Source organism: Pantherophis guttatus, chromosome 8 (assembly GCF_059756535.1).
Source record: "Pantherophis guttatus breed Tessera chromosome 8, ASM5975653v1, whole genome shotgun sequence".
In the NCBI taxonomy this organism is placed as follows: Eukaryota; Metazoa; Chordata; class Lepidosauria; order Squamata; family Colubridae; genus Pantherophis; species Pantherophis guttatus.
Genome location: NC_142070.1, coordinates 1,598,469 through 1,619,987, shown reverse-complemented (window position 1 = coordinate 1,619,987; position 21,519 = coordinate 1,598,469). Strand labels below are relative to the sequence as shown.

Below are 21,519 nucleotides of genomic sequence, written 5' to 3'. Positions count from 1 at the left end.
CTCTATGAGAGCGTACTGGCCAGTGGGAGGCTACTGGTGGTAGTAGGCGGTCCCGTAGATAACCAGGTCCTAAGCCAAAAGTTGAGATTTATCCATTCTCCCTGAAGAAACCGTGTCCTGCAGAAGTCCCAAAGGTACTTTTTCCAAAAGGCAACTGGACTTTCTTGGGTTTTTTTTTTTCTTTGAAAATATTTCACTTTTTATCCAAGAAGCTTCTTCGGTTCTAACCTCCTTGGAGGAGTAGCAAAAGGCTTTCAAAGCAAGTCCAGTTGCCTTTTGGAAAAAGCATCTGTGGCCTGGATGATTGAGAATCTCCACAAACATCTGTCCTACGAAAGTACACTTTGCCAGCAGCTCTATGTTACTTGGGACTCATCTGGTTCCTGACAGCTGTTTTTCACAGCCATTTGATAGTTGGAAAAAGTCCTCCCATTGATCCCAACTTCTCCTGTAACTCCTGCCAGGCAAATTCTCAAAGAGATCAAGGAAAAGGGATGGGAGGGTGGGTCCCCAATTCTCTGACCCCCATGGAGATGATCCAGGGGCGGGTTTCAAAATCCATCGCTAACGGATCACTCATGGGCGTGTGGGCATTTGTGTGTGTGCGTGATGGATGGGTCCAGGCAGTTGAGCTGATCCCTATGAGCTAAGAGCTGACAGTGAAAGTCTCTCCCTCCAACTTCTAGTGCCAGCACATGGATGGCATAACAAGAGAAGGAAATCTCTTTTTGAGATGTTCCCAGCAGTTCTCTGGGAGACTGCTAGACCCATATTCAAGAAATTCCATGACTGGAGATTTCCGGGGGAGGAATGGTGAATTAGCATGTCTCGTATCGAGTGGAGACGATGGCCATAGTGAGACCAAAGCAGACTGGTCCCCCAAAACTTCGTCAGACGTAGAGAGGATGGGAGAGGCTGAAACGTATGATTGGTTGCAGGAATTGGGTATGTCTAGAAGGCAGGACAAGAAGTAATGGATCGAAACTAATGGACAGAACCAGCCTAGAACTAAGGGGAAACTTCCTGACAGTGAGAACAGTTCACCAGTGGATGGTTTGCCTCCAGAAGTTGTGGGTGTTTCATCACTGGAGCTTTTAAAAAGAGACGGGGCAGCCATTTTGTCAGAAATGGGATATTTAGCTTAACTCAATTTCTCTGCCTTCCTGCTGCAGCGTCACTCTGACGGGTGCCACCCACTTCCCCTTTGATGCCAAACGTTCCGGAACCTTCCCACTCAACATTTGCTTAATTGGCTGCCTAACATTCTCTCTCTCAGCATTCCACACATGAAGCAACTTTAGTGCAATCACTCCTTTTGCTCTGGGATTTCTTTCTTTTTTTAAAAAAAACCCTCTATTTCATGGCCGGTTTCTATTTTTAATCACGCTTCCATAGAAATCAAGAAGTAAGGGGCACTCTAAAGTTTCTAAATTCAGCAGAGAGCAGCTGATGGGAGGGACATAAATGTGTGTGTGAGAGAGAGAGTTGATAGATGAGAGAGACAGAGAGACATAGACCGTGTTTCCCCAAAAATAAGACCCTGTCTTATATTTTTGGGAACCCCGAAATAAGCGCTTGGCGTTATTTTCAGGGAGATCTTATTTGGGGCATGTGAAGCAAGACATCTCACCTAATTTCCAGCTCTGCGTTTAAATATTTTTGGGGAGGACTTATTTTCGGGAGGAAGTTTATTTTAGCACATGTGCCCAAAAGCCCTATTGGGCTTATTATCAGGGATGTCTTATTTTCGTTTCTGCTTGCAAATGCCTCTTCCGTGAAGCGAACAAGGTACAGTATACCAACACTGCAATTTTGTATTACATGCATTCGCCAGTCTTGCACATTTATTACTGCGAGAGTTCCTTGGTTCTCCCTCCATCCAGTACCTGAAAAGAAGAAACAACAGTCGTCAGTCCTCCAGACAAAATGAGCATCATTTATAGGCTTTGGAGCAGGAAGTAAAAGTTCAGTCCATTCATCTTCTTCCCTCCCCTCAGTGGGAGTTTCTAACAACTCCAAGTGTTGGTCTGTGGTTGATTTGGCAGAGACATAGAGATGGAGTTGGGGACACATCTCCCCCTCCATCCTTTCGAGCAGGCCATGGCAAAAGGTGACGTATCTCTAGGCATCTGTTTCTTAAAAATGGACCGTGGCCCCCTTCTTGGTTGCTTCAGGAATTGAGGAGTGTTTCTATGCCGTCCTTGCTGGTGGTTTCAGTTGGGGGTGGTAGGGGGAGGGGAGGTCCGGCTGATGGGTACTCATTTGTGGGGCACCAGAGAGTTTGGTCTTTTCCTCATTATGATCTCCCTGCAAGACAGCATTGGGGAAGGTCCTCCATCAGTTCAGGGCTCAGTGTCATCCCAATGTCCGATGGAATATGCTCCAACACTGGAACTTTTAAAGAAGAGATTGGACAACCATTTGTCTGAAATGGTATAGGATTTCCTGCCTGAGCAGGGGGTTGGACTGGAAGACCTCCAAGGTCCCTTCCAGCTCTGTTAAGTAGGTGTTAACTACCATAAACACTTGATGTCGGTCCTTAAGATGTCCCACTGGCTGCCAATATGCTTCTGAATGTAGCAAAGCAGGAGGAGGCACTGAGCATATTTCCAAAGGAAAGATCCATTTTAGGGCAAGCAATCAAGAGAAAGCAACAATTATGTGCTACAGGAGCACAGAGAAGGGAAGGATCTGGAACGCAATGTCAGAATTTCTAGCCTTGCCTAATTACTGGGGTTAATATCCCCTCCTGCCCTCTCCATTCCTCCCAAGGTCAGCCTGGGTCATTAAGTGGTCACTAAGTGAAACTGCAACTGTGCTTATCACCTTATTTCAGCTTTCCTTTGCTTTACAGACCAGGGAAGGTAAATACCATGTTTCTCCAAAAATATGACCTACCCCGAAAATAACCCCTAGCCTGATTTTTTTTGGAGTGGGCCTAATATAAGTCCTACCCCAAAAATAAGCCCAAGTGAAGGGGTGGGTATATCTAGCACAGGAGGCAGCCCAACTCCTTGTCCCCTCACAAACACAGGCAGCGATCCCTGAGGCATGGCGGCTCCTTCCCTTCCCCAGTCACCTCACGGAAGCTCGGTCCCTTAGTCTGAGTCAGCAAAGGCCAGGAGCTGCCTCTCCTTCTTTCTCTCCTGGAGGTATTTCCAATATACTCTCGCCAGTCCTGGCCCTGCCCGCAGCGCCAGGCAAGCTCACAGCCAAGGGCCCCTCTCTTCTGCAGCTCACCTTGTGGCTCTGGAACAGGTGGCGATCACAGTTTGTGCTCCGTCAGGCCTGGAGCCCGGGACTTGTGCAGGCTGCTGCTACGACAAGGCAGAAAGCTGCATGGCACGTTGGGATCACCTGCTCCTCCCGTCTCTGCCCGGCTGAACCTGCTGTTGGTGACCTTGCAAGGAGTCTTTGCCCTCCTGGCTGTGTTGCTCTTGGTTGCCCTGCAGCTTCGGCGGGCAAGAGCTCCTTGGTGGCCCTGCAGCGAGATGGAGGAGGGAGGGGGAGATTGCTCCTGCCTGGTGCGGGGCAATTTTGGGGGCAATCGCCCCTCCCTCCTCCATCTATCTTCCCACTGCAGGGCTGCCATGGAGCTCCTGCCCACCAAAGCGGTAGCTCACCCAACCCACTTTCCGCTGGTGTGTAGATATGCAGTTAGACCTAATGGGTTTGCTTTGTTCTCCCATAAATCATCCCCAAGGAAAGGAGGATCAGCAGGAAATCCCCCCCCACCCGCTTGCAGATCACTTTCTGAAAGAGTTTTCCTCGTCCTGCCCACCCATTGTGCAGGCGCTTCCGATTTTTCTCCCTCTCCCGCATCTCAAGCAAAATCAAACCGTGATGAACGAGGCAGGCAAGAAGATCCATGGAGCGCTCACAATTTTGCCTCCCTGCCCCACCCTACTCACTAAACCCGATCACCCACCCCCCCTCTGCTCATCAGCTCCGCCAGCCCTGCACACACGCACATGGCTTTGGCATCAATCATCCTCAAGGAAAGGAGGATCGGCAGGAAAATCCCTTCTCCCATTTTCCTACTGATCGTCCTTTCCTTGGGAATGATTTATGCAAGAACAAAGCAAACCCATTCAGTCAAACTGCAGATCTACACACTGTTGGAAAGTGGGTTGCGTGAGTTACCACTTTGCTGGACAGGAGCTCCGTGGCAGCCCTGCAGTGGGACAGACAGAGGAGGGAAGGGAGATTGCTCCTTCCTCCTTTGCGCCCCAAAGGTTGCCCCACACCAGGAAGGAGCAGCCCAGCAGGGATGCTGAGAGCAGCATGGCCAGGAGGGGAAGAGCCCTGTGAGGCCAATAGCAGCAGGTGCAGTAGGCCCAGCATCCGGGCAGAGGTGTGGCGGGGAGGCAATCCCAATGCACCACTCAACCTTCTGCGTAATCGTAGCAGCAGTCTGAGCAAGACCTGAGCTCCAGGGTCCCAAAAGCAGCAGACCAGCACCAAGTAGAACATCTTGCAGTAGTCAAGCCATGGGTTTCTAGGAAATTGGTAACTTTCTGAAGGATCTTCTGATCTAGGAAAGGGCACAATTGGTGCACCAGATGGAACTGGGCAAGACTTCCTGGCCACAGCTGTCACCTGTTCACCAAGCAGTAGCTGTGAGTCCTGGAAGACCCCCAGATCTTTCATTCACATTTCATAGAAACAACAGTCTGAATTCTATCTCCCGCATGATGTTCGTATGAATAGTGCGTGTATAATTCTGACCTCTGGACTAGTTGACAACTTTGCCCTAGATCTCGCAACTTTGGACTTAATTTGGACTATTCTTCTGCGCACTGCTGTTAAATAGCAAACCATTCAGGCAAGCATCTGTCAGAGACTCTATTCTGGTTTCCATTTTTTTTTTTCTGTCTCTTGACTTTGATGAAATTATGAACTGGCAACAAAAAACAAGAACAGAGAGAAGCTGGATTGTTGTGCTCAAATGCAGCCTAAAGATTATTTCCACACACACTATCTCAAAACAGTTATAGTGTGTGTGAGTGTGTGCCCGTGGCTCGCCTCTATAGATATCATACTGAAGACTCTAATAGTTGGAGATGCCTGTTTATTTTGTGATTGCTATAGAATTCCAATGAAGTTTGGTTCTAAAAGTCATCTTTCTTCTCCTTTTTCTTCACATTTAATCCTGTTCCAGTTAACATGGTTGATGAACTTTATGTGTTTTCAAACTCTATAGTCTCCTTACAAATCCATCTTCTAAGTTCTTGGCAACTGGCATCAATCCAGTTCAAATCACTTCCTGAGGGTTTTATGGCAGCGCAGTCTTCATCTGCTTCTCCATCATTGATGAATCCATTGGGATTGCCATCGGCCCAGTATCTAAGAAGAGAGAGAGGGAGGGTTGGTGTCCTAACTGCATCATATGCTCAAATTTCATATTCGCTGGCTGCCAGCCTGCCATGAACTATGGGGGTAGAGAGCCAATCGGGAGGGGGGAAAGCTAACAACTCATCGTAGCTTCCAGAGACACCATCTCAAGATCAAAGGGCTGGGAATGGAAGAGACAGTTCCCAAAACAATTAATTCAAATATAATTGGATAATAAGAGACCAGCAAGAGGGAAGGAACTGGATAGGGAAAGTTAGCTGGGAAAATTTGGCACGCAAACTTCAGCTCTGGCTTTGCTATACTGTAATCCACTTGGCCTTTAGTAAAGTAAACCTTTCGCACCGAATGGAGTCCAGGGTCATTCTTACTTAAGGAACCAAGTTGGGGGCAGGACTGACAGTTGGATCTCTACATGCAGCAAAAGGAGTACAAAGTTCTTTAAAGGAAAGACAATTTTAGAGTGGAGGTGGAGATAAGAAGGAGTGGAGGATGTCTGAGGGACTTGCCGCTCTTCTCCCCACTGCTGCCCCCCGTTGTTCACTTTCCCAGTGAAGGTTGGCAGAATCCCTGGAGATGCAAGATCAAGCCAATATGTGCTTCTTTGCCCAAAATTTGGAGGGCTCGCTTGCAAAAGAGAAGAGGACCAATTGCATAAGGCTGAGATCCAAACCTTTGCCCATTCTGAAGCATAGCCTGCATTGGAGCAAGAATCGGCACAAATGAACTGGGTTCACACATTAGGCGAGGTTGGGTCATTCATGGTTCAGTCTGCTGGAAATCCAGCCCATTTTCTCAGCAAGTTATGTGAAAGCAGGCCATTGTATGAAGCCATAATATTGTTGATTTCGTCTGGCTACAGTGCATCACGTGACAACGGGAAGCATGCATAAACTCTTACATTTAGCATAAACTCTGTTAGCATTAATCATACTCCGTAGCACCCATGCCAATCTGAGCTGCCTGGAGCCTAAATTAAGAAATTTATTTAATTAAGCTACGGGTTTGACATAAGGCTTGAGGGGTAGACTTTAAATGATCATATTCCTGGAGACTCACTGTATTATTAATCTGGAACCATCCGACCACTCCCAGTGGCCTTCCACATTTTCATCCGTTAGGCCAATCCAGGCAGACTCGTTGAGCTTTGAAGAGATGTACTTCTACAAAGACACAAAAATGGAAAGAAAAAGTGGGGCAGCTTCACAAAATGGGATTTCACACTCAAGAGATTCACGTTGGGTTTGTGTAGCCTCAGTGTCCAAAATTAACAACAAACAGTTCACTGTTGCTCGCCAAAGAACTCCGTTCTGCCTGAAGAAAAATCAGCTCTGGGCTGTGCTGTGGTGAGGCAAGTCACATCACGGTTTTAAAGATGGGACACAGGGGCTTCCACCTTTATGCCCCACCCCTGTTCAGTGGAAGCATGCCAAGAACACGGTTAGCAGCCTTCTGAGTGGGGGGTGGGAGTCAAAGAGTTTATTCTGAATGGGAGCCATTTCGGCCTGTCACCTCTGATCTTCTCATTCAGGCCCCATTGCGTAGAGTGTCCTGGTCCGTTAATACAGTTTGCAGACAAGCGCTGCAAATTGCACAAGAAAGGAGAAAATGCAAGACCTCCGGGGTAAGCTATGACTGACCGAAGACGTCTAAGTGAACAACGGGAAATGAAGACAGCTATGAAGAATGAAGGGCCAGTGAGAAGAACAGTTCTTTGTAAACACTCCGGAGAAGGAAAGAATGAGAGATCACACACAAGCATCATGAATAGCAGTTCCTTGTGTGAGGTGACTGTAAAACAGTAGTTTCCTGTGGATTTGAGCACCAGAGCTGAGGGAAATAACATCTTTGCTCTCAGCAGTGGCAGAGCCTTTAATAAAGACACTAGGTCAGCTAAACGCTGCTCCTAATCACATTTGGAAACATCCATTTTAACTACTTTAGGCATTTATGAGACCTTCAAAACAGTGAGCTTAATTTGACACTTGGTGAGTTTTCCTTTCTTAAGATTTAAGGAATTTGAAACCGATATGAGTTCAAAATAATATACAACTGGCAAAAAGCAAAAACAGAAAAGATCCTGATTTAGAACATAGAACATCAGCAGAGCTGGAAAGGACCTTGGAGGTCTTCTAGTCCAACCCCCTGCTAGAGCAGGAAATCCTAGACCATTTCAGACAAATGGTTGTCCAATCTCTTCTTGAAAATCTCTAGGGATTCAGCACAACTACTGGAAAAAATCTGTTCCACTGGTTGGTTGTTCTCAGTGTCCGGAAATTTCTTTTTAGTTCTAGGTTGGTTCTCTCCTTGATTGGTTTCCATCCTTTGCTTCTTGTCCTGCTTCAGGTACTTTGGAGAATAGGTTGGCCCCTTCTTCTTTGTGGCAACTCCTCAAATATTGGAACATTGCTATCATGTTACCCCTAGTCCTTCTTTTCACTAGACTAGACATACCCAATTCCTGCAACCATTGGGAGACCAAAGAAATTTGGAATACTGGTTCTTTTTGCTGTAAGATTTGGGGGGGTGGTAATATACCCATGGGAAATGAGTGAAATAAACTCATATTAGGAACTGAGACTTGATGAAAGCTGCAAATGGATGTTAGGGGCAACTAACAAGACCAGACAGAAAGAAAGTTATGGCTAAATTGGCTATAACGTTTACTCATGTTAAAGAATCCTTCAGGTAAATTGAGGACCCAGTTTGTGGGGGGCAATAAGCTGACTTTGTATAAATATACAAAAGGATGAAGGCTATTGCTTAACGCATTGTAAGCCGCCCTGAGTCTCCGGAGAAGGGCGGCATATAAATCAATTTTTTTAAAAAAATGGATCGAGATACTGATAATGAATATCTCAGAAAAGATACCGATTTCAATAGTTAATCTTTTTAGAAATAGTGAGAAAACAACAACAACAACACTTACCTGACACATATTATAGAAGTTAAAAGTTTGGAAGACAACAAGATGAGGATACACCTCAAGAAAAGGATGGCCAGTTTTGCGGAGATGGCGAAGATTTCAGCATATTTAAAAGATCGCTCACAAGAGACTTATGAATGGGAATGGAAAAAATGGATAGATTATGTGCAGAAAAAATACCAAGTTAGGAAGTATCAAATTGTTTTTCACTGAAAGTTATATAGAAATAGAAATGTATGAATTGTGAAGAGAGAAAAAATTATAAGGGGGCTTGAGGGGTTCAAGTTTTCATAAAAAAAGGGGATTTTGATGGGATTATATTCTGTGGAAGTCAGAGGGGGAGGGTTAGGGGGAGCTTGGGGGGGTTAGGGTGGGGAGGGAGGGGTGGGTTGGGGGGGAAAAGTGGGGTGAAAATGTAATTGTAAAACTTTTGCAATAAAAAAAAAGAAAAGGATTTGGACAGTGAATAGCTCTGATAAGAAATCGTGTATGTTGCCTTTATGATACCTTCAAAGGAAGCTGGTGCAAAATTTGAAGACTCCTTTTGAATAGCAATCACACTTATATACCTCTTCATAGTGACTTACAGCCCACTCTAAGCGGTTTTTAGAGTCAGCCTATTGTCCTCAACAATCTTGGGTCCTCATTTTACCAAATTTGGAAGGATCTCAACCTTGAGCCTTTCAGAATCGAACTCCTGGAGTGAGCAGTGAGTTAGTCTGCAATCCTGCATTCTCACCAACTATGCTTGGTGTGATGATGGTTTCAAAGCCATTTCTTCGTTATTTTCTTCATCTTTCTGTTTTCTTTTCTTCTGAACTTTTCTTTCACTGCTCTTTTTCCTTCTAGCTTAGTATGTCTTGATATATTTTTTTTCCTACATTTACAAAGAATGAAAATATTTCTTCTGAAGAAACGAGCAGGTTCAACCTCATTTGCAAAAGGTAAACAAACCCCTTGTGCATGGAAATTTTAAAAGCAAACAAGGTTAGGAAGATGCCACCATTTAGCCAAGATGGAGTGCTGCTGTCTTGAAAGCCCCCAAAGATGAGAAGGAAGAGAAGAAGAAAAAGAAAAAGAAAATACCAAACCTGTTCTTCCTCATTCAGGACCGAGGTCAAGTGGGAATCTCTGGACTTGCAGAAGTACTCGGCATCGTGCCACGTTTTCCTTTCATTTGCTTTTGAAACATAATAGAAATTCCAGCCAAAAAGCTTCCAGTCGCTACCAAATCTCACTCCTTTTTTGTATAAAACCTCTAAAAGGAATTAATGCCAAGAGAAAAACACGTTAGGAGATTCCGCATTGAGCGATTTTGGTTTTTACTTCTAACTGCATGTATGGAGCCTCAACGCATTAAAAACTGAATTCAGTTGGGGCTCAAAAGTCCAAATCCTCTTATTTCTCATTTAGCAGAAGCCCAAGACATTTCAGGCGCCCCTGGGGTACACCCTACAACCGCAGAGGACTGCGTCTTCAATTGTGGCCTGATCACGAGTTAACAAGGAGCAGAGTTTCTCTTGGTCACTTCCCCAAACTCCTCATTTTGAGGGATGGGCTCCTAAACAAATGACCCAGGAGCTAGAGGACCCATGCAAGAGGGCAATTCACAAGACCCAGGAGATTCTGTGTCCTGACCCAGCTCCCAAACACAACAAACCCTCTGTAGTTAAATCAATGATTCCTTTATTAGGAGCGCCAGCAGCCCCAGCAAAAAGTCTCTTTCTCTCTCACCGCAAGCTAACAAGTCCATCTGCCCAGGAGATGAATAGTTGTCTGCCGCATCTATTCATCTCCGCCCCCTGCCTTTTATCCCCAGAGATAGGGTGGGGCTTCGCTAGCAGCAGTGGCTCTTCCATTCCAAGGACCGTCCCATAGATTTCCACTGCTCTCCTCTCCTCTGCCTTCTGCCCATCTGCACGTCAGGCACTGGACCCAGCTGTTCCTCCTCTTCCTCATCAGCCACCTCCAGACCTGGGGGCTGTTGACTCTCCATCTGACGGCTGACGGACGGCCCAGGCTCCACCTCCCTCTCTCTCTCTCTGCCACCTCCATTCCCTCTTCCCCCTCGGAGCTCTCAGGTTACTGACCCCGACTCCCACGCCTCCTCCTCCTCCTCCTCCTCCTCCTCTGATTTGGCTGCTGGAGGGCCCAGCGGTCAACAGGCCACAACAGTTGGAGCCAAACACAAGAACCACTACTCTTGATGGCTGGTGCCTCTCTCCTGGTCACTGCCACTCCTGGGAAGCAACATCAGAAGGAGGCAGCTGATTTCTGGCTCATATTTGTAACCTTCCTGAAGGTACCTGATTAGCCACTGGTTGAACCAGGTGGGCCATTAGGGTTAGTTTTACGTTTAGTTTTTTAAATCCTGCTTGAAGGTGGTGGTTCCATAGTACAATATGTTCGGGAGTCAAAGATTCATATTTCGGTCCAGAACTCTGATCAGAAGTGATGAACAATGGTGGAAATTCTGCATAGTTGCCATCTTTTCTTTCTTCATGAATCTTCTTCCCAACTGAGTCACTGTGGACTCTAAGCAGTTCACAGTGGAGTCCTAACTTCTTCTTTTTTTTTAATTTCATATAGTTGACCAGTGTGCACAGGTAGTCCTCGACTTAACAGCCCCTCATTTAGTGACCATTTGAAGTTGCAAGGGCACTGAAGAAAGGACTAATGTCTATTTTGCACACCATTGCAGCATCCCTCCGGTCGTGTGATCAAAATGCAGATGCTTGACCACTGATTCATATTTATGACGGTTGCTGTATCTCGGGGGTCACGTGACACACACCCCCTTTTGCAGCCTTCTGACAAGCAAAGTCCATGGGGAAGCCAGATTCACTTAACAACCGTGTTCCCAGTTGAACAACTTCAGTGTTTCACTTAACAACTGGTGCAAGAAAGCTTGTAAAATGGGGCAAAACTCACTTAACGAATGACTCACTTAACAACAGAAATGTTGGGCTCAATTGTGGTTATAAGTTGAGGATTACCTGTATAGATGTAACTGACCCTAATCTTAATTTATCAAAAGCAGATCTAAGTTTCAGTAAAGATCACAAAGCCACGCTTCGTGGAAGGGAGAGAATTTTAAACTCCAGACATTCTAATTCCCTTCTCCCCACCCCCAGTTTTTTCTAAGAAAGCAGGTCCATGCTGTCCTTGTTTATCCCTCGTCACTTCACAGTGACAAAGTCAATCAAACGAGAGACTTTATAACAAGGAGATTGTAAGCCCACTCTGGAGCAGGTGGTGGAAGAAGGGTGGAGAAAGACAAGGAGAAAGGAGGAAAAAGAAAGGAAAAAGAAGGAGGTGAACGAGGAAGAGGGATTTCATTTTCCATTCCAGGATAAGATGCTCAGTGCTTTTAATCTGGGGAAGGAAGGGAGGGAGGGAAGGAGGGAGGGGAGGGGGAGGGGGAGGGGAAGAGGAGGAGGAGGAGGAAAGGAAAATGGAAAGGAAAAGAAGAAAGGAATATGAAAAGGAAAAGGAAAAGGAAAAGGAAAAGGAAAGGAAAGGAAAAGGAAAAGGAAAGGAAAGGAAAGGAAAGGAAAGGAAAAGGAAAAGGAAAAGGAAAAGGAAAGGAAAGGAAAGGAAAGGAAAGGAAAGGAAAGGAAAGGAAAGGAAAGGAAAGGAAAGGAAAGGAAAGGAAAGGAAAGGAAGATTTTCATTCTTCCAGAAGAATTATATTTTATATATTAAGTTTATTAAAAAAAATAAACTAATAAATCTTTAATACAGGGCACACTATTATCTATGGTGTTCTTTTTTAATCTGCTGAGATAAAATGATAACAAATAAGAGATAGTGTTCTCTTTTTAAACCAAAAGACTTACGGTACTTCTTTTTCTCTGCCAGATAGGTTGCTTCGGAGTCTTTTAAATGTTTCGGAATGCCCTCTACTAAATCTGAGACCTTCAGAGCTAAAACCAGATGCAATTAGAAGTTGATTTCCTCTTCCACACACAGAACAGACACTCACATAGAGAAACTCTGGCTGATTTAAAGGCATTGGAAATGCCTCTCCCCTTCCCACCCCCTAAGATCTAGGAATGTGCAGTGACGATTGGGAAGATGGGATTATTTTTGAACATTCGAGCATTTTGAGATTTATTTTTTTCAACTTCCCAGTTTGGCCAAACAGACCTAGAATTACCTAAAGTAGAGAATATTTGTAGCTCAGGGTTGGTCTCTGGGCTCTGGTTATTGTTTTCTAGAGGTATTCCATTTCCCAACTAGGTATCGTCTTTAGTGCCAAAGATATTAGCTGGTTGGGTAATGACATTTCTCCAAAAAATCCATCCAAGACAGTGGTGGGTTTCGGGTTTTTTTACTACCGGATCTGTGGGTATGGCTTGGTGGGCGTGGCAGGGGAAGGATACTGTAAAATCTCCATTCCCACCCCACTCCAGGGGAAGGATACTGCAAAATCCCCATTTCCTCCTGATCAGCTGGGACTTGGGAGGCAGAGAATAGATGGGGACGGGGCCAGTCAGAATTTTTACTAGCAGTTCTCCGAACTACTCAAAATTTCCGCTACCGGTTCGTCAGAACTGGCCAGAACCTGCTGAAACCCACCTCTGATCCAAGCTCAGAGAGCACCAAGGACTCACAGCCCTTGAATCCTCAGATGGCTCCCCACACAGGTGCTCCTTAAGGTTTCAGAGCTCAACCAGGGTTGCCACTTAATGTAACTTTTGTCCCATGGCAAGTTGTCCACAGTGAGTTGTTCTAGACCAGGGGTGTCAAACTCATGGCCCAGGGCCCGGATCTGGCCCATGGGGTGCTTAGATCTGTCCCACGGGGCCACCCTGGAAACAGCGAAGGACCAGGCCACGGTGCCTCTGCCAGTGAAAATGGAGCTCGGAGGACCCTTTTTGCTGACAGAGGGTTACAGGAGGCCGTCACAGCCAAAAACGGAGCTCGGGAGTCCATTTTTGCTGGCAGAGCTCTTGGGCCATCACGGGCACCCGATGTGAGTGACATCAAGCTGGCCATGTCTACCCTAGCCACACCCACCCCAGGCCCCCAAGGTCAAACACAACCCTGGTCCGGCCATCAATGAAATGGAGTTTGACTTCTCTGTCCTAGACCCCTTCCAACCACGATGTTACTTGGCAGGATGTGTCTTTAGGAAAAGGGGCTCGTTTCCTCTTCCTTGGTCTCAAAGTAGGATTGTGCTTCCAAACTAGCCAGACCCAAGCCAGGATCACCTTTTGCACTTACGATTTTGGTAATACAAGACATTACGATTCCTAAGTCCGATGGACAAAGTCGTCCTCAGTTTTTTCATAGGCTCATCATAAGGGGTCCAGTCGGCTAAAAGCAGCGCGTTGTCTAAAACGATTAAGACACATAAAAGGTTAAGGTCTGAAGATGCCCTCTTGGTGATTCCACCATCAGCTTTCACCAGTCCAGCATCTTCTGAAGAGCTTTTGAAGAACACCTGGAATACTTGCATCCAGTTTTGGTCCCCTCGTTACAAAAAAAGATGTTGAGACTTTGGAAAGAGTGCAGAGAAGAGCAACTAAGAGAATTAAAGGCCTGGGCACAAAAACATACGAAGAACGGTTGCAGGATTTGGGTTTGGATAGTCTAGAGGAGGGGTCTCCAACCTTGGCAACTTTAAGCCTGGAGGACTTCAACTCCTGCTGGGGAATTCCCTGCTGGGGAATTCTGGGAGTTGAAGTCCTCCAGGCTTAAAGTTGCCAGGGTTGGAGACCCCTCTTCTAGAGCAGTGATGGCTAACCTTTTTGTTGTCATATGCCGAAAGTGTTTGCGCACACACGCAACAACACACAAGCATGCCTGCACTCATAATGCAATGCAGCCCCCCCTTCATATGCATGCAACCCCTCCCCACACTCCCCGAACATGCGCGCATGACCTCCCCGCCCCGTTTTGGGCCTAGTAGCCCTCCCTGCTGTTACAGGTGTTATGTCTGCCTTGCATGCAGCTTTATTTTCTCTTTAGCATTCATCTCCACTGTTTTGTGATGCTTTTTTTTTTTTTTTTTTTTGCTTTAATTTATATGCCGCCCTTCTCCGGCATATACTCAGGGCGCGTTACAGTGCGTTAAGCAATAGCCTTCATACTTTTGTATATTTATACAAAGTCAGCTTATTGCCCCCACAACTGGGTCCTCATTTTACCTACCTTAGAAAGGATGGAAGGCTGAGTCAACCTTGAGCCTGGGGAGATTTGAACTTGCAGTAATTGCAAGCAGCAGATGTTAAAACAGTGCTTTAGTCCACTGTACTACAGGCTCTTGTAGAGCATTTCCTGCCTCTTTAGGATTTACCTCTATTTGCTCCTGTGAGGCATTTCCTTTTCCTGTTGTATATATGTATTTATATTCTCGATGGCTTGTATAGCGTTTTAACTGCATTTTGATTAAAACTACTTTTTTTTTTTTGCAAAAATGTTTTATATTTAAACAAACAAAACATAAAACATCCTTCATCCATTACAATTTCAAGCAGCGGGTTGATCGGTTACAAATTCCTTGTGCTTCTTCCCCATAGTCATATTTTACTATCTAATTTCTCATATTATCAACCTGATATATAACTTTATATCATTATTCTCATTTGTCATTTGTTTACCAATGGCATGATCATTCCCCCCAAAAAATTAATATTTTCACATATTATATTCTAATATTCATTTTATATTTCAGATTTCATTTCCATGTTTTATTATCTAGCCATTGGTAAAATAAATCCCATATCTTATAATATTGTTTATCTTCTTCTTCTCTAATTTCAAATGTCAATTTACTCATTTCATTTAGGGTTAAAACTACTTGAAACTCCTGCAGCCTCCTGGGATCAAAAACGGGCCGCGGAGGGTGGGGTGCCACACACCCCCGCACTCTCCCCACATGTGCGTGTGGACCCCCCGCGCATGTGCGCACGTCTCCCACTTGCGTCCTGCCCCCATCCTGAAAATCAGCTGGCCGGCGGGAGGCACCCATGCGCGGTGGAGCTAAGCTCAGCGACGGCTCATGTGCCCGCAGAGAGGGCTCTGTGTGGCAGCTGTAGCACCCGTGCCATAAGTTCACCATCACAGGCCTAGAGAAAAGAAAGGTGGGGGCGGGGGTATGATAGCAGTATTTCAGTATTTGTGGGGCTGCCCCAAACAAGAGAGGGTCAACTTATTTCCGAAAGCACCTGAAGGCAGTAAAAGAAACAATGGATGTAAATTAATCAAGAGAAGCAACCTAGAATTAAGGAGAAACTTCCTAACAGTGAGAACAATTAATCAGCGGAACAGCTCGCCACCAGGTGCGCCAACACTTGTCTGAAATAGTATTGGGTCTTCTGCTTGAGTAGGGGATTGGACTAGAAGACCTCCAAGGTCCCTTCCAGCTCTATTCAGATTGACAGCTGTCTTGGAAGCAGTGTTCCTATTAGGTAACTCAGTAAGGCTAAGAAACCTATAAATGAGCTACAGTGGCGCAGTGGTTAGAGTGCAGTACCGCAGGCTGCTTCTGCTGCCTGCCGGCTGCCTGCAATTTGGCCGTTCGAATCTCCCCAGGCCTCAAGGTTGACTCAGCCTTCCCTCCTTCCGAAGAGGGTAAAATGAGGACCCAGATTGTTAGGCTGACTCTGTAAACCGCTTAGAGAGGGTAAGTGTAAAAGCACTGTAAAGCGGTATATAAGTCTATATATGCTTGCTTCAGAATGCTTTTAGGGTTCTTCCAGAGTCTTCTGCGAGGACTCACCTTTATCCAGCGCTGAATCAACGTGTGACTTAGAGAGCCTGCCTCTTTGTTCACATCGTACCATACCTGTTCCTTGCTTGACAGGTAAGGCCTGGGTCAGAGTTCAGCAAGCATCCCTTCGCCTCCTGCTCAGTTTAGCAAGAAACCTCGACAGCAAAAGAAAGTCAGGCCACCCGGCTTCTTCGGCTCCCACTGAAAAAGTCCTTTAGCAAGAAGAACTAAACTTACATGTTTTAATTGTTATTGATAAGACGATCAGGCAGACAACTGTGAGAACTAGGATGCCCAACCACAAATACTTGACGGGGACTTTCTTAATAGGGTTTTGAAACAAGTCGATCTCCTCTTCATCAGGTGGAGGTGGGGGTGGCGGAGCAGCCGGTTTCTTAGGAGCCATGGCTTGGAGAGAAAGAGGAAAGGAATGCCAGCAACCATTTCTTTGCCATTTTTTGCTTAAACGTGGGTGCCATGCAGGGAGTCCTCAACTTACCACAATTCATTTAGCCACCAAAGTTACAATGGCGCTGAAAAAGTGACTTGGGACCGTTTCTCACACAACTATTGTGGCATCCCCATGGTCAGGTGTTCAAAATTTGGACTCCTGGCAACTGACTCATTATTTATGACAGTTGCAGCGTCCCGGAGGGACATAAACAATTTGTATGATGAACAACTCTCCCCTATCAATAGATGCCTACCTCCCCCATTTAAGATAAGATAAGATAAAAGATAATATGATGGGGTGGGAAATATAACCCGGAAGACTAGTGCATGCCAGAAACCGGAAGTTCATTTTTGGGCCTGTACATGCATCCTGGGCAACTCCTTTTCCGGGGAGGCACTTGGTGTTGTGACTCCAGCTCCCGAGCCTGTCCTCACAGAGGAAGATGACTCTGAAAGTGATGGGGAAGAACTGACAAGGCCTCCCTCTCCAGGACCCTCCTCTCTGGCAACGCCTCAGGTTCCAGCTGAAGGCCAGGAGGAAGGCATGTCGGGGCACCCACTAATAGGGAGTGATGAAGATCAATCTTGGATTGATCCCAGGCAGCGTCGGAGGGAGAGGCGTGCGCAGCAAAGGAAGAGGTGGGGAAGGGCCAGAGATTGCTCAGTCATTGCGCCATGCCCCACAGGGGATAAAAGTGGGTGGGGTTGCTCTACAGCAGTGTTTCTCAACCTTGGAAGCTTGAAGATGGGTGGACTTCAGCTCCCAGAATCCCCCAGCCAGCAGCTGGCTGGGGGATTTTGGGAGTTGAAGTCCACCCATCTTCAAGCTTCCAAGGTTGAGAAACACTGCTCTACAGGCTCTGTGATGGACAAAAACTGCATATCGTGAGCTTCAGATGGGATATTTTTCGGACTTAAGGCTTGGACTTTGTGAATGACTTCTGACTACTCTTTGAACTCTTGGTTGCCCCAGCAACGGACTACAGATACGCTGACTCCTGTTTCTAGAGGTGATAAGAAACTTGGCAGGCATTCGGAAAGTAGCTGCCAGAATTTTTATCTGCCAAAGGGATTCAGGTCGGCTTGTAAAAATAAATTACTGGTAGATATCTTTTGCTCGTGTGTCTGCCTATGTGAGGTGGGGGGACAGAACACTTGGTGCCAAAAAGTTTCATCATCACTGGTCTAAATGTTATTGTTATTGCTATCATCTATCATCTCTTATCATCTGTCTGTCTATCATATATCGTCTATCGTCTATCATCTCTATCTCTATATATTATCTATCATCTATCTATATCTAGAAGTGCTGTGGTGGCTCAGTGGTTAGAATGCAGCATTGCAGGCTAACTCACTGCCCACAGTCTGCAGTTCAATCCTGACTGGCTCAAGGTTGACTCAGCCTTCCCTCCTTCTGAGATCGGTAAAATGAGGAGCCGGATTGTTGGGGGCAAGAGGCTGACTCGGTAAACCACTTGGAAAGGGCGGTAAAGCCCTGTGAAGCAGTATATAAGTCTAAGGGCTGTTGCTATCTGAATATAGGTCTTTTTAACATTCATATTTTACTGCTTTTTTTAAATTCATGCAAGATGTTAATATTCCTTGCAAGTCCATGTATGTTATGCCACACGTAATTAAATCTGGGTTGTGGACATTAGAACCCAGGTTCGTAAATATTTGGTGGCAACCTGCCACGCTTCTAATTTCATTTCCAGGTAGGTTTTGGATTGCAGTGGCAATCGGGACTGGATTTTCCATGGCTGAAAAAGCTGTTTATACAGCACAATCTACACGACCGCATCCCAGCCCTGGTTGCCATTTTAACCCCAAATGTGCAGGTTGGAGGCCTGCACAGCCTTGGGGTTACAGTGGCCACCAGGGTGGTGGGAGGTCCATCTTGTGCGCCAGGGGTGACTTTTTGTGATTCTTGTATCACTCATTCCATCTTCTCAGGGGTTCTGCATTGTATCCTATTCTGCTAAGGGTTGATCCGGAATAGCCACCCAGGCAATTATGATAGCCAATTCTTGCATTGTCTATGTAACATCTTCACTTCATGAGATGCTCTGGTTACTACTGGACCTCTGGGCGCAATTCAAGGTTTTGATTGTCCTGGCTAGTCCTCCCACTGATGGGGGACAGTTGGCCACCCACAAGGCATCATTTGGCTAATCTGTACCTCCTCGCTGAGAATCTCCTTAGGCAGAGTTGTTCTTGGCTCTTTTGTTACTTCTGCTCAAGCTGTCATCTGGATTGAGTGGTCCCTCCTTCCTCTGGCCTGGCTTGCTTGCTTTCTCTTCCCAGGTGAAGGCACACCTTGCCCTGTGACTCAAGCCGCCCACTGATTGGCTGCTGCGGGCCCTCAGCAAAGCACAGCTGTGGAGGGATTGTGATGGCACTGCCAAGGGGGGCAGCCCTGGAGAAGCAGCCCTTGGCATCCTGTAGCTCACATCTCTGGACTGGCCCTGGATATTATTGTGTGAGAGAAGTTCTCCTCTTCAAAGGAAAGGCCGAGTAGATTCTCAGGAGCTCTGGGCGCTCAGCTGTTCCCTACCTTCTTCCTGAGCCAGGAACCAGGAGACAGAGAGTTCCAGTTCTGCCTTAGACACAAGGACTCTGTCAGGTTTTCAGGCTGTCTTCAAATAAATTGCATCGCAAACAAAGTTTTTTTATAAAACACACTTCCATTTTATTAAGCACAGCACTTTTTACACCGACTCGTTGCAGCCGGCACTGACGTGCTGCCCCAAAACCCCTCCTCTTCCTTCCCCCACTCCTCTGCATTCATTGGCCATCTTCCCAATCATTCACCCCTAATCTACTGCTCCAATTCAAAGAATTTCCCCCCTCCCATCCATCTCCTAGGGGACATTATCTCCAGAGGAAATAAGTAGGTGAAAGGCAACCGTCCCGTTGCAGACGCCTGCGTTCTCCTTCTTATGTCAGCACTAGGATAAATGCATCTTGACGTGCTGACGGACAGCTTGAGTGGCTTTGGGCCAATCTCTAACTCTCAAACCTAGGAAGAAGATTCAGAAGGCAAGACAAATGCCAAGAAAACCATGTGGACTTGCCCCATAGTTGCCAGGGGTCAAGATTGACTCAAAAGTGCACACACACACCCCGCTTCTTTATATCCACTGGACTACTGCAGTAGTCACTGTATGTGGGGCTGTCCTTGAAGACGATTTAGGAGCTTCATTTGGTCCAGAATTCTACAGCCTGAGGATGATGGTCTCTCCACATGACTTCCTATCTTGCACTACTTCAACATGATTCACAATTGCACAATTGTGAACGGAAAACACAACGGCACAGTTCAACAGCTTGTTGTGGCCCGTCAGTGGCCTGTGCAGATTGTAGCTAATTCCGACGAGGCTGATGTGGTGCTGCGCCAGCAGCCTGTGCAGCTGGCACTGGAGTCGGACAATGAGGAGGCTGGAGAAGATGTGGTGCCAGAGGCGGGGATTCAGCCAGGGCCTTCAGAACCTCCAGAAGCTCCCATAAGTGAAGAGGAAGAAGAGGAGGAGCCTCTTCTTGATGCACGGGCGCGCAGAGCTGCCAAAAGTGAGGAGTGGCTCCTCAGGAGGAGGTGTCCTTGAGAGTAAGGCTTGGGGCTAATTGGCCACTCCCTTAGCCTATTTAAGGAGGAACGCCGACTGAAGCAATTTGCAAGGAACAACTTTAGTTCACTCTCCTTCACGTCTGGATTCTCTGCAAAATTGCTTCTGGGCTTTCTGCCAACCTTAGTAAGATTGTGATTACTTTATCTTTGGATTCTTGTAGGCTGTTAAGAAAGTTTATTAACAGCCTTTGTTTGAAAAAGACTGAGTTACTGTAGTAAATTACGTTTTGTACAGACTTTGTGCGTGCTGCGTTCTTTGGGGTCCGTAGCTGGGGCAGAACGCAGCCTGGCGGTTGGCAAACCTGCTGACCTAAGCACGGGATGAGAGCGCTCCAGGGCACCGCCTTCCTGTTAGCTTCTGGGTTCAATTTTAAAAACCGGGTTTAATAATAATAATAATAATAATTTTATTTCTATACCGCCCTTCTCCCGAAGGACTCAGGGCGGTGTACAGCCAGTTTAAAAACACAAGACACAACAATAATTAAAAATTAAAATAATTAAATAGATTTGGCTGATTTAAAACTCTAAAAATTAAAATACCCCAATTTAAAATTATTATATTGACAGCCCTGCCTGGCGGAACAACAAGGTCTTGACCCTTATCCACACATCTCCAGGACCATCTCCTCCTCCTCCTTCCTCAGGTTGAGACCTCAAAAACCTTGGGAGAATGTTATTTATTTATTTATTAAAGGAATTTAGATAGCCGCTCTCCTCACTCACAGTGACCCCAGACACTTACAGGAATAAAACCCCAAATGCAATGCACCAATGAACCTCCGCTTCCTGGTGACAACATTCAAACAAGCCACTTGGTGGGCTCCATATCAACCTGCGACCTCCAGGCCCGCTGGCAAAACCAGGGCCATTTAGAAGACTGTCAAGGGGAGAGGGGGGCTAGTTCTATCTCCATTGGGATGATAGGGAGGGAGCTACCACAGATAAGGCCCTTCTTCTTCCTCGGGCTAGGTGGACCAGGATCCCGATGGAGGAGACCCATAACCTACTCTGCCTCCCCAATCTGGTGGGTCAAGCAGATACAAGTAACCAGGCCCCAAGCCAAGGAAGGGGTTTGAAGGTGCCAAGCAGCGCCTGGAATTGAACCCTGAAGCAAACCATGTGTCAGCGTTCCAAATTAGGATCTCCTTCAGCGCTGACATGAATGAATGAAAGAGGGGGAAGCTTTGCTTTAATGCTGAGATGAACTTTTGCCTAGTTCCCTGCTCTTCAGTAGATAGCGTTACCTGGGTGACAGAGGGAGGGGGGAAATTCCTGTGAAAAGAAAGTGCTTGGGACGAAGAGATGGATCTGCACGATGGCCAATGAGACATTGGGGTTGAAGAACGGAAAGGGAGGGGTTTGGAAGGAGGGGCCAGTCTTGGCTGCACACAGAGTTCAGGGATGTCGTTCTCCTATTCTTAAATAAAAAAAAAGATTCAT

The 21,519-nt window shown here is 46.2% G+C and overlaps 1 protein-coding gene across 2 annotated transcripts; it reads right to left on the bottom strand.

Annotated features, from left to right (window-relative positions):
• Window positions 1-1,670: 1,670 nt before the first annotated feature.
• Window positions 1,671-18,781, bottom strand: LOC117658054 (uncharacterized). 2 transcript variants are annotated; one of them, XM_034406177.3, is made up of 7 exons: window positions 18,631-18,781; window positions 16,236-16,406; window positions 13,508-13,618; window positions 12,118-12,204; window positions 9,370-9,536; window positions 6,412-6,515; window positions 5,055-5,346 (listed from the first exon to the last, which is right to left on the bottom strand). In XM_034406177.3, the coding sequence occupies exons 2-7, from the start codon at window positions 16,402-16,404 to the stop codon at window positions 5,181-5,183; spliced, it is 804 nt and encodes a 267-aa protein (XP_034262068.1). In that variant the 5' UTR covers window positions 16,405-16,406; window positions 18,631-18,781; the 3' UTR covers window positions 5,055-5,180. The 2 variants fall into 2 exon arrangements, with proteins under 2 accessions (XP_060538270.1, XP_034262068.1); XM_060682287.2 differs by lacking the exons at window positions 5,055-5,346; window positions 6,412-6,515 and adding an exon at window positions 1,671-1,886 and having other exon boundaries at window positions 18,631-18,763.
• Window positions 18,782-21,519: the final 2,738 nt, after the last annotated feature.

Excerpts from the sequence above, each read along its gene's own strand:
- LOC117658054 (XM_034406177.3), bottom strand. The coding sequence starts at position 16,404 with ATGGCTCCTAAGAAACCGGCTGCTCCGCCACCCCCACCTCCACCTGAT. Across the intron at positions 13,619-16,235 it reads ATCAATAACAATTAAAACAT|ACAACGCGCTGCTTTTAGCC; the intron begins GTAAGTTTAGTT and ends TAATCGTTTTAG. Across the intron at positions 5,347-6,411 it reads GGTTCCAGATTAATAATACA|ATACTGGGCCGATGGCAATC; the intron begins GTGAGTCTCCAG and ends CTCTCTTCTTAG.